The sequence below is a fragment of the Aedes albopictus genome, chromosome 2 (assembly GCF_035046485.1).
Source record: "Aedes albopictus strain Foshan chromosome 2, AalbF5, whole genome shotgun sequence".
Taxonomy (NCBI): domain Eukaryota; kingdom Metazoa; phylum Arthropoda; class Insecta; order Diptera; family Culicidae; genus Aedes; species Aedes albopictus.
Window position 1 is genome coordinate 489,008,282 of NC_085137.1, and position 12,899 is coordinate 489,021,180.

At 39.2% G+C, this 12,899-nt stretch overlaps 1 protein-coding gene across 4 annotated transcripts in view; it reads right to left on the minus strand.

Moving 5' to 3' along the window:
* The window catches only part of LOC109423294 (rap guanine nucleotide exchange factor 4), a 957,479-nt gene that overhangs the window by 228,301 nt on the left and 716,279 nt on the right, over nt 1–12,899 (minus strand). For all 4 annotated transcript variants that reach the window (XM_062854198.1, XM_029870605.2, XM_020077464.3 and 1 more), the window contains one exon: nt 11,707–11,843. In XM_062854198.1, the coding sequence (XP_062710182.1) occupies nt 11,707–11,843 (137 nt within the window). The remainder of the gene's footprint in view (nt 1–11,706; nt 11,844–12,899) is intronic.

Consider the following 12,899-nt stretch of genomic DNA (forward strand, 5'->3'; position numbering starts at 1 on the left):
CTAGGGTATACCCGTTCTACGGGAGGAAGCTGACTGGTCGACTTAACACGGCTGCCGTACTTCACGAGGTACGAGCGAAATACACTACTTCATACAAAGATTTAACATGACCAAATAAAAGAAACGCTCGAGAACCTAATAGAAATGAGCGGGTTATCATCATAGGCCCAGGTTTAACTTTGCCACTGAGCAACGACACGTTTCCGAATAGAAAGTATCTCAAATACTACATTCAACAAAATATCTAAAGCAAAACGCGAATCACATGAAAACCCCAAGAACATCTACTAAACCAACATTCAACAAAACTCAACAACTATTTACTTTCAGTGTGGGAATTTAAATTTATTCTAGCTAGAACATTTATACCGACATACACAGGGAAAAATTTCTGCTCAGTGGCTGAGTTGGTTTTACTCAGAAATCGAAAAATCCTTTGTTTTCTTACTCAGTTTCCGTTAAAAGTGGGACAACCCATTGCCAATGGGTTGTCCCACTTTTAGCCGAAACTGAGTAAGAAAACAAAGGATTTCTCGATTTCTGAGTAAGGCCAACTCAGTCATTGAGTAGAAATTTTTCTCGGTGTAAAAAGCTCCGGTCTCAACTTTAACGCATGCATTTATTGGTTCCCCATATTCCTACTAGGCCTAGTTCATTTCACATTTCCTTCTTCTACTCTCTTTCGTGTGCGTGGATCTCATTCTCCCCTTCTCACAACAGCCGAACCGGCGGTAGCGGTGCTCGATGAACGCTTACTGCGGGCGCGCCAAAATTTGTTAGGTACCTACGTGTGCTCCTCCCGTACATTTATGAACGGCAGCGGTATCGGGAGAGCGAGTTCATTTGTGTGCCTATACGGTCACATGGCCATGGACGACACAACAAATAGCATGCAAATTGTTTACTCACGACCTAGGATTTACGATGAGGAGGAAGCGGTGACTCGCGGGGTGGCTTCGATCGTTGCTCAGCGCACGGTGGGCGATCGTGGATGGGATCCTGTTACCGCGTGGTGCTCCTCAAGGATTCGCGTGGTACAAACGCCACGCGTCCGTCGGCGCGCCAAATACTTTCGACGCCCGGAAAGACGTCGTCGGGACGGTGGTTTGGACGCTGGACGCTGATGCGACGGATGAACACCTGGGATGTTCGGCGACGTGAACTATGTTGGCCTGCCTGCCTAAGGCGCAAATTAACGACTGCAGCCTTCATCCGGCCACGTGTACCCCGGGAAATCTTTGTAGCCGATAGGTGGGGTCAAAGAGCGGTCGACAAAACGAGATGATGGTGTGTCGGCAATTGGCCTTTGCTGCTACGATCCTATTTAACATTTAGAAAATCACGCACAACACATATTTTAGATCCACCCACTTTCCTTATCATAATCGCAATTTACCTATTCAATCGGATTTCTGCACACAAAATTATTGCCATCGAACTAAACACGCTATAGACTGTTGCGGTTTACTTTGATTTACTATGGGGAAAGAACATTAAATTTAGCAAACACTTTAAGGACAGGCTTATTAGAATCCCAAAATGGCCGCCACAATGGCTGACTTTGGCACCTACTCACGATTTTGAGGGCACAAATCTCTTCGTAAACAAAACCAGCTCACATGAGCTTCTTATTTTAAGCCTATTACAAGTGAGCAAGAACAGAATAATTAAATGCACTGTTGTTTGAAGCTTGCTTCTTGAGATTTGTGCGTCTGAAGTTCTGATGCACTGTTGAAGCGGGATTTCAAGACGTTTGTCCTTAAGGCTTTCATGTACAATATCCACCTTTTTAAACATACCACGGCACGGAAACACTACTAGACCACTCTCGCCTCTTCCACGTATCGTTACAAAGTGGACGAGTTGAGCCTGGGAATGTCCTCAGATAGGCTCATGGTGGTTAAAGTCCCCGAAGATCGCGAAATAGACGAAGTCCATTTCGCGAAACGATTCTCATATTTGATCATGCTAAATCTTTATAGAAATAGTGGCATCTCATTCAGACAGCCGATCCAAATACTTCAGCCAGTTCCTCTCCGAGATTCGGGAATAAAAATGCCGAATGAGTTGAGGTCAATGTATCCTTTTTGTTTCTGAACCTCGGGTCGATGTCCGCTAATTAACGCTGTTGAAAATAGCATCATGACGCGCTGCCGATTTTAGGCCATGTGCTTGATCTTTGCAGTTCAGCGTGATGGGGACTCATAGTGCTCATTGTAGCTTGGGTAACTCTTATACGCATTTTGTGTTGGATTTGAAGTGCGGTGATTAATTTTAGGATTTATTGACTAAAACAAACTGACTAACACATAACCGAGATTTGATAAATACTTGACGAAAATAAATATACTAATTATCCATATATACATAACAACTTGAATTAACTAACTAAATACATTAATATGCAAGCGTACTTGCTACAAGATTTTATTTTATTCGCAAATAATCAGAGTTTAACATATAGAACATGCTGCATCTTGCTAAGGAAGATCAGTCCGTGGAGGAAGATACCTTAAGTTAAACTTATGAGATCGTCCTATCCGTAAAAAATAGTTGAATAATGAAAAATCTTCAGTTCTTTCACCAATTATCGGTTGATTAGTACAATTGCTCACCCTCCGGAAAATAACGACCATACCTATCTTCGAGCAAATAATGTTTTTATCAGTAGTGATGTAGGCAACATCTTCAGTTTTCCTTATACAAATCGTGCTACCTATTTTCACGTGGCTGTTGGAAAGCAAAATTCAAACTCTAGCTATCATCAGTACAAACCGTTTTTCACTAGGATTTGTGTCATATATTCTTTTAGGAACACCAATAACATTTTTTTAGCGAAGCAACCGAAAACTGTTCGGAAATGAAGTGAAAAAGCTGTTAAAACATCTTCACGAATTTTTGAAGTTTTTCAAAAGACTCACTAAATCCTAACTATGTCAATATTGTTCATTTATCATGAATGGAAGGTCCAAGTGCTTAAAACCAATTCTTGATAATAAACCACTTTGATCAAGCGAAATTTATGGAACCAACAGCTTTGCGATAACAGCATAAATGATGATGACACCAAGAGTTCATCATATGAATTATGGCATCTCATTAGAAATATGGTGGCAGCTGTTCCTATGAGATTGACTGATTGCAACTGGGAGCAACAATTATTGTACAATGTCGACCCACTTTTCCCAATCAAACATCGTTTTATGTTATTATTTCCGAAACGCTGAGCAATTAGCTTGAAATTATAAGAGCAAACCCTCTCGGCATTTTGTGATTGTCCAGTCAGAGCCGTTTTCGACCTCCAACTAACAACTATTCAACGGAGCATAATTAAAATAAATTGAACTTTTGTACACATTCGCGCTAATGGCTAGGTGGTGGCCTATAATCATAACTATTTCTGACTGCCCACTGCCATAATTAAGCACGAATCCATAAGTGAACTAAATGCAATTTCCGACCCACAACTTTTATGAGAAGACATACCCTTTCGCACCGTTCCAGGCACCGACTAAAGCTACCGATGCGGTTCAGATCTTAACTTTCTCAGCTTCAAGTTTTAGTCGTTTGCCAATTAAAGGCTAATTATTAATATTAATGAGTTCATTTGTAAGCTTATCACAGTTTCCCGCTTTTCTCGGTCCTTCTCTGTGGGTTGTTCGGTCCCACAATCCAAAGAAAACCGCAACATCAAAAAGGACCGAGAGGAGCAGAAGCCGAAGCGGTCAAACGATAATGAAAACATCAATCGACTGCCGGTTTGGAGAGAGGTAGTCCTGCTGCGGTTATGGAGGTGTACGTACACAGGCTGTTTTAGCTAGTTGGATTTGTGCTGTGTCGTAGGAGTTCAACCATTATTGGTATGAAAACGATGCGGTTTGCTCTAATGACTATTTATAGATTATCAGGAATTAACATCTGTGAGTGATTATTTTGCGGTTATCTAAAGCGGATTCTGTTCCAGTTGATAACAAGCCTTTTTCTGTGTAAGCATTGTCAATCCACTATGGAGCGTTTTCAGTTTATTACGGGTGCCAAATAGGTTATTTGAATTATGTTAAATTCCAAACTTAGTGCAAGAACTTTGTTCTAAAATCAGCACATTGGAACATTATTCTGAAATTGTTCACGAAGTTTCCGAAGTATTTGCCGAACGAATTTATAGAAGCATTGCAGAAAAAATCATGAAGGTTTTTTATAAAGACTTCTTATGTAAATTACTGATTCACAAAGTGAACGTCGAATACATTTTTAAACAGATTTTCTAAAAAGTTTACAAATTAATTCCCAAAAGAATATCCATAAAGTTCACAAAGTAATTATCGAATCAATTTCTGAAAGAGTTTCCGAAGTAATTTCTGAGTAGGTTTGCAAAACTGTAATTACTGAATGATTTTCAGAAGGAATTGCCATAACATTTAAACAAATGCTGTGGAAAATTCACAAAAAAATGTTGAAAATTTTACTTATGGGTGTTACAGAAATAACCATGGAATTTTGAAAGGAATGCTGAAAGATTTGTGCAAAAAAAATAAAAAAAAAACAAATGAAAATCTCAACGAAATGGAATACGGTTATGGGGGAAAATATTCTAGAAAATTAAATTCTCACTCATGCAAAATTTAAGGTTCCAATTTGATCTCATATGTCATATCAATTGTGCGAAATTTCTAAATAAGCGAAAAAATACTTTTGCAAATAAAAATTCCCAGTGGTCACTCCTTCATCTCTAAAAGTCAGTCGATGAATGATTTCTGAAGCAAATAACACGAAGATTTTTGTCACTAACGACCGTTAAGGACAAACGTCTTGAAATACCGCTTCAATAGTGCATCAGAACTTCAGACGCACAAATCCCAAGAAGCAAGCTTCAAACAACAGTGCATTTTATTATTCTGTTCTTGATCACTTGTAATAAGCATAAAATAAGAAACTCAGATGCGCTGGTTTTGTTTACGAAGAGATTTTTGTGCTCGAAATAGTGAGTAGGTGCCAAAGTCGGCCATTGAGGCGGCCATTTTGGGATTCTACAAGTCTTTCCCTTAACGACATGACATTTATAAAAAAAGATTTTAGGCAATTTTCATTTACATCATTGCCTTGCTTTCCGGTCAATAACTTCTTTCACATGCGTCAGACGATGAGGTCCTGAATGAGTTGATCCCTCGAAAAAATTCGAACGAAAATCATTCATCAATTTATTTTTTAGGGATAAGGAGTGACCAATTTTTCTTGGGAAAATGTTGTTTTCTGATAGTAAATCGTAGAAAACTTAACACGGCGGGCGCTAAAATGTAGTTTCTCCTATGAAGCTGATTTTTTTCACGGTTTATATGGGACCAAAATGAAAGCCAAAAAGTGTATGTTTTCAATATTTTATAAGTTACGTTGAATATTTTCATGAAAAATATGTTCATTCTCTTTGAAGCGTTTTCAGTTTATTGCAAGATAAAAAAAACTGCCATTTGAATTATGGTAAATTCCAAACTTAGTGCAAAACTCGATGTTCAGCTTAATTTTCCAAAACAGAAAAATGGAAGCATTGTTCCGAAATTGTTAATAAAGTTTCTGGAGAATTTGCCAAAAAAAATGAATTTGGAGTTGTGGTACAAATATTACAACAAAGTAATAAAATGCTGTAAAAAATGTAAAAAGTTCTAAAAAATTTCAATAAAATTACAAAACAATATTTCAAAGTAATTGTGATAGAAATTTAAATAGGAATTACTAATGAAACTCCAAGGAAATTGTCGACGGAATATCCAAAATTTCTGCAGTAATTCCCAAAGGAATGGCTAAAGAAATTTCCAAAGAAATAGTTGAATCAGTTTCCAAAGAAATTGTCGAAGAAATTTATGAATGCGTTATCGAAAAATTTAATGAAGAATTTTTATAAAATTTTTTAATATAAATTACTGAAGTAATTCACTAAAGGATTGTTAAATTATTTTTCAAAGAAATTGTCGATGAGGTTCATAATGGAGTTACTATATGAATTTTCAAAGAATCTATCGTAGGAATTCCTAAAAAAAAATCGGAGCAATTTTCAAAAGAATGCCCAAAAAATTTATAACAAGTTTGTAGCATTGTAATTACTGTATAATTTTCAAAAAGTATCGCGATAACATTTTCAAACAAAAAAATTGTGAAGGAATGCCTAAAAGCATTATCGAAACATTCACAAAGAAATTGTTTAAATTTTTACTCATAGAAATTACAAAAATAATTTAAAACTTGTCGTGAAACTTTTAAAAGAATTCTGAAAGGTTCAATTAAAAAAAATACCGAAGAAATCTCAAGAAAAAAAGTGAAACAATTACTGAAAGAAAATCAGAAAAACAAGAATTGTGAGATTCCTCCGAGAGTTCTTGGATTTTTCCAGAAATTACTTCTGAAATATTTCAAGAAATTCTTTCCCAATTTTTTTCCAAAATAGAACTCATTCCGAGATTCCTGCAGGAATTCCTTCAAGGATTTTTGTCAGAAATTTCTTCTGAGATTGCCCCAGCAATTATTCCTAGGCATTTTTCTCTAGAAATGTATTCCAGGATTCCTCAAAGAGTTCCTTCTGTGACGTTGCTCAGGGCGTTCCTCAGGGCGCTCCATCTGATATTCTTCCCTTACAAAGCTGATGGATGAAACCCTTGAGAAATTGTTGGAGAAATACCTCAAGGAAGAACTTCGTAAGGAACAGCTTAAGTAATTCCATAAATAATACCTTAAAATATACTGAGAAAAATCCGTAATATTCTCCAGAAAGATTTCTGTCTGGGAGTGTTCCAGAATGGACTTTCGGAGGAGTCCAGAATACAGTTCCTAGAATCATGGATGGAGTTCCTGAGAAAAAACCGGAAGCAGTTGCTGAAAGAATTCCGAAATGAGTTCCTGAAGGAACCCAGAAACAGATCCCGAAAGAACTCCGAAAGAAGTTCCTGGAGGATTTCCGGGAAAGGTTTTTGAAGGAAGCCAGGAAGAAGTTGTTGAAAAAATCCCAAAAGATTTCCTGAAGGTATCCCGGAAGATGTTCTTGGAGGAATACCGTGTGCGTGGAGGAGTGTGCTGATTTTTGACTTGTTGACGGCATGGTGGCACCCAAACAGGAGGCCCTTCTGGGATTCCACAGGCATTGCATTCGGGTTCACTCCAAGAAATATTTCGCGGTTTCTCATCAAATTTGTTCCAGGACTCCTACAAGAGTTTCTTGTGTGATTCCTAGGGGATTCTTGCTGATGTTTTATCAAGGATTCATCCAGAAATCCCTTATGCGATTCTTAATTTCTTCTGATATTCGTAGAAGGATCCATCTAAGATTGCTCCAGAAAATCTTGTTGGAGGAAAACCAGAAGAAACTTGCTGGAGTTTTTCCTAAAGAAATCCTGTAAGAACTTCATGAAGAATGCCATTGATAAAGATAAAACTGTAGGAGGTATTTCTCAAAATACTCCCTAATAAGCCCTTGGAGGATGTCGTCCATTAGAAACATCTGAAAGAATTCCAGGCTGAACATTTGGAGGAATTCCAGAAGGATCTGCAGAAATTCCAATCGGGACTCTTGGAGGACACCAAAAAAAGAGTTGCTAGATGAATCTTGGAAAAAGCTCCTGAAGAAGTTCCCGAAGAAGTCTCGAAGGAATCCACGAAGAAGTTCCTGAAGAAATTCCAGAAGCAATTTCAAGCAGAAGCCCAGAAGAAATTACCGGATTTCTTGAAGTATGTAGTTACTAAAAGCATCCCGACGATGTTTTTGGAGGAAGACTGAAAGAAGTTCTTGTGTGGCACCTGGAAGCATCTCAGAAAGAATTCCTGATGAAATCCCAGAAGAAACTTCGGGAGGATTTGGCATGAAATTCCTGGAAGAAAATACAGATGGAATTTTGGAAGAAGTTTCTGTAGGAATCTTGGATGGAATTCCAGAAGTAATCCCCGAGAGAACTCCTGGAGGAATTGCGGAAGAAATCCCGGGTAGAATTGCTGGAATTCCCAGGCATATTTTCCAGAAATATCTTCTCAAACTAAGGACATTACTAAACAAACTATAAGGAGACCTCAAAATGATATTCCTGGACGATTCCGGAACTCCTTGAATAATCCCGGAAGAAATCCCTTGAAGTCCCAGAAAGAAATTTCTGAAGGACCTTCTAGGTATCACAGACAGAAATTCTAGAAGGAATTTCTAGTAGAAGGAATTACCGGAAGAACCTCATGAAAAATGGTCGTGATAATGCTAGAAGGAATTCCTGCAGAAATCTCGGAATAAATTTATGGAGAAATTTCTTAAGGAATTTTGAAGGAATTTAGGAACACATAAAGTAACATCAGAAGGTATTTTTGAAGAAATCGCAGAAAAACTCTGAAGAATTTCGGGAGAACTTTTTCCACACGGAACCTCTTTAGGAATCTCAGGGAAAACTCCTGGAAGAATCATAGATGAAACTTCTGAAGGATTCTTAAATAAACCCTCTCTCATCATGAACTCCTTGGGAATCCCACAAAAAAAAAAAAACTGCTGGAGAAGCCCTGGAGGAAATTTGTTGAAAAACTGTTATCAGATTTGTTTTCTTTGTTGCAATGTTTGATCTTAACTTGCGAATGTTTTCCTGATTTCAATGTGCTCTTCTTCAATGTGGGTTCTTCTATCATTCAGGAGGAAGAAAGCCCTAGCAGCCGGAGTGGTTGCATACTTGCAGATCATATCTGGCGACAAATAACTGCAAGACAGTTATTGCATTAAAACCCGACTCGGGGTGGCCCTATAAGGATTATTCTGCAAGGAATTCTGGAGAAATTTTAGATGTAATTCCTGCAGAATCCCAGAAGAACCTCCAGTGGAGGTTCACAAAGTCAGAATGGGTAACGACCCTATGACAAGTACTTCCATAGCAGCGAAACGCATTCAACGATCGCCGCCCGTGGTCAGCACAATTTGTGTCGCCACCCGGGCAATCACCTAACAGCAGCGTCATCAACAAAAATGCCCCCAGTAAACAGGCAAGGAAGCCTAGCTGGGTGGCGCAGCCTAGATCGATCGTCATTATCGACCAACCAACAAACCGTACAGTAACTTCAAAATGTGGCCCTTCGGAGAAGACGAAAGCAACAACGTTCAACATGGCAGCATCACGTACCACGACGTGATATCTTACTCAATGGATGGCGGCTTCATCCTGGTGGCGGTCATCATCATCATCGTGTGGCGTTGGCGACGCAACATGAGCCGCATCCGGTCGCTGGAGGCAGCGACCAGGCGAAATAACTTGGGCGTCTGAGCGGGCGTCGTCCGACGCCGCGTCAAACGCTAAGTCAGCAGTTTAGGTGCTCCAGCCCGGAGCGAGACCTGCAGCGGTGCACCCGGCACCAAAGTGAATTTGAACAAACTCTGTCAAGAGAAAAGCATAATACATTTATTCAGTTTCCAACAGTTGACCCGTGATGTCGACTACTCAATCGAAAGAAAATCCCGATATTTTCGCGTACGAGGTTTCTGTCCAAGTCGCCATGTCGCGGTTTCTTTAAAGTAAGTGTTTAGCTCAGGAGCAAGTGCAAAAAAGAAAGAAAATGTTTTTGCGCCCTCCCACTCCAGGAAGGGTGCCACCGTATCGTCATCAAGTCATAAACCATCGCACTTTCCTACGCACACGAACCCCACATGTGTAGACAATTTCAATTCTCCAATATACCTAAAAGAGTTTTCCAAGTCAATAACAAAACCTCAATAAATCATACCTAAGAGCAGCAAGCATAGCTATTGTTTCTTGTGGCTTCCCTATTCATAATCACTTTTTAATCAATTCTCCTCGTTCAATGAACACTTACAATGCGAACATCTTAACGACAGATTCATTGAATCACCACACCTAAGTACACTTGATTTCCATTTTATTCTGGTTGACTTGTAATTACACACCACTTTGTGTTAGGTACAATGGTTTTTCAGTAGGTACCTTGAGACGAAGGAAGTTCATCTAGCAGCAACGTGAAGTAAATGTACAGTATTTTACCTCACCAGCTAGCATCGGTTTCGGTTTTTGTCGCCATCGCAAGGATAGGAGTCTAGTCTGAAACCCGATCAAAATTATTGTACGAATAACGTTTTAAGTGTACTGTAATAATGAAGTTCACTGATTACTTTGCTACATGAACTGAGCTTAGGTGACTGCATAATCCGTAGTTGCTACTCTATCGTTGTATACAGTTTAAGAACTCTAAATTATAATATGGTCAATAATGGCGCCAGTCACGTTTTTATATGGCCATCGACAATGGGAAGGAATGTTAGTAGGACAAACGTTGTTATAGAGGTTAAGAACCTTTGCATGTGGCGATTGCATCAGGAAGGAATTGTTTTTAGTGAAGTAGAAAACATTGTCAATCTATGTAGGTTTCAGCCATGGTTGGTGATGTGAAACCACTTGTTTTCTCTTCTTTATCTTTCTAGTCCGAACTGTATGTCGCGATACAGTTTTGTTGTAAGTGTCAGTCGAAATGATTATATGCTTACTAATTTTAATGTAACTATACAAAGTATAAAATTTTGTGACAAGAGATAGATCTTAAGGCCTCGTAAACAACAATATCAAGCCAGCGTACTGTTCTAACCATTTTTTTTATTATGTTGCACTCCCTTTTTACCCGGGTCCCCTTCTAATCTTCGAAGCCCGGATACGGTAGACTAACCACGAAACACCATCGGATGGCAAAAGCTCTTCTCCCTGGCTGTGCGTTGCGAAAATTTGATTATCGCCAACAAAGCATCAGCAGCGTGCTTTCGGGGCGAGACGACGATGACAGCGATGTCGATGTTTGAGGTAGCTTGAGGCAGACAGAGAGGCTCACCGCTGCTTCTGATGCTTGTTTAATACGGCATGTTTTCGGATAAGCATATCGCAGCCAGGTAATACGCTTTTAATAGTTTGCTTGTTCTTTTGGAACTCCGCTTCGCTTTCGGTTCGATTTACAGCTAGGTGGATCAAGGTTGGAAATGGGAGGGCAAACACGCGGGAAATCGAGGTGTTAAGCTGTAAATTGAAGAGCAATTAACGAGGTTTCGTGTCGAGATATCAATGTGTAGGAGTGGGAAAGTGACTTGACAAGTCATTTGAAATGTGGTTGATGGGTAAATTATGCAAATTGGTGACATTTGACACAGCGGGTATTATTGAGATGTACTGATTTGAAGAAAGATTAGAGAGATGTGTTTTCTGTACAAATAATCTCGAAGACTGGAGTCAATAATCTATCGATGATAATTAAAAAAAAACATTTACTACATTAGTACAAAAGGTGCTTGCTACTGCTCAGCGACCGGTTCGACGGAAAGTGTTAACGAGTGACGAACTAGAAAGCTGCCACAGTGTCACATTCTAGTGACTGGTGAGCAATATAGGGTGGGAAAAGCAGAAGAGCAACGAATCCACTACAGTAAGGAAAGGTAGCACAAACAGAGCGCAACTGCTAAAGCTTTCTTGCATGGATCGGAACGATATGCGGAGGTTTTATGCGACTGTCAATAGTGTGCGGCACACTGCGCCACTGCACTGTGCTTCGCTGTAGAACAAAATTCAGTCAAAACCTGTAGCTCAAAACTTTTGAAAACATTAAATTCCTCATCTTAAGTTTAAATTCCCATTAATAAGAATGAAAAACAAACGTATCTGCTGAATAATGACCCATCTACCCTACCCAGAACCCGGAACGAGTCGCACTCACCTCGGTGATTGGCAGCGCCGGGTTCGGATGATCCGGGCTCAGCTGTTTTTTGGTCGGCGAAGGTTGCTGATGTTGCTGCTGTTGTTGACTGATCCCGGACTGGACCGTGCTGGTGGTCTGCATGCTCTGTCCGAAACCTTGAAATAGAAAAAAAAAATCGGGTGCTGATTAAATCACGTTGATTCGTCACATGTGTGCAGGATTATATCTATGGGTCACAGTAGTGCTCTGACAGTAGGAGCAAATCGGAGGATTGATGACGTCGGTTGGTCCGTCAGCTACCTAGACAGTCCTGTCTGCCCATCCGTCGTAGTCGCTTCAAATTCGGTTCCATGAAAGGGGAATGAATAATGAAAAGTAAATATCCGTTCGTAATACACACCGGTGGTAGCAGCGCTCCCAAAGGGGTATTTTGCTTCCGCTTTACAGCGCAACGTTTTTGTATGGGAAATTGAAAATGATGCTCTTTTTCACAACGCAGCGGATGTACCTACTAAGCTTACGGGTTTATGGGAGAAATGAAATGCTGTAGTGAAGCTTTTGTCAGCAAACGGATCTAGCTTAATTAAAATGTTAACTTCTGTTACGTGATACAACTCATGGGTTAGCTGACGTTTTGGACAGAGAAATTAACGCTACCCTGACTGTTCAAACCGTTTCACAAGATTTGTGCTTTTTCATGATAAACATGATTTGTTATTTTTTTGTAAATATTTGTGAATTTCCGAAGTTGCGGAGAGCCAGAGCTTAATTCTAAGTAATTTCATCATAATTCCCATGAAAGAAGAATTTGTGTTACTAGGGCCTTTGTTTTATTTTATTATCGTACAAATTGGGCCGAAGAGTCTCAGATTTTCATGAAACTTTTTCCACAAAATTTGAAAAAAATATGAAGTGGGAAAAGTTTTCCACAAAACTTTCCACCGTTGAGAAAATTCATAAAGAAAAGCCGGAAAAACTATGTCCGAACTCGTGGAAAATTTTCCAAAAAAATATTTTTGGGAATGTAATTTTATAAGCTTTGATCGCTGAAATTTTTGGAATGTACTTTTTTTCTCGTTACTGAGTTATGGTCAATTATGTGAAAATTACCATTTAAGCCTATATTATATGGTAATTTTTCACAAAATTTGCCATAACTCAGGAACGAAAATTAAGTGCATTCCAAAAATTTCAGCGATCAAAGCTTATGA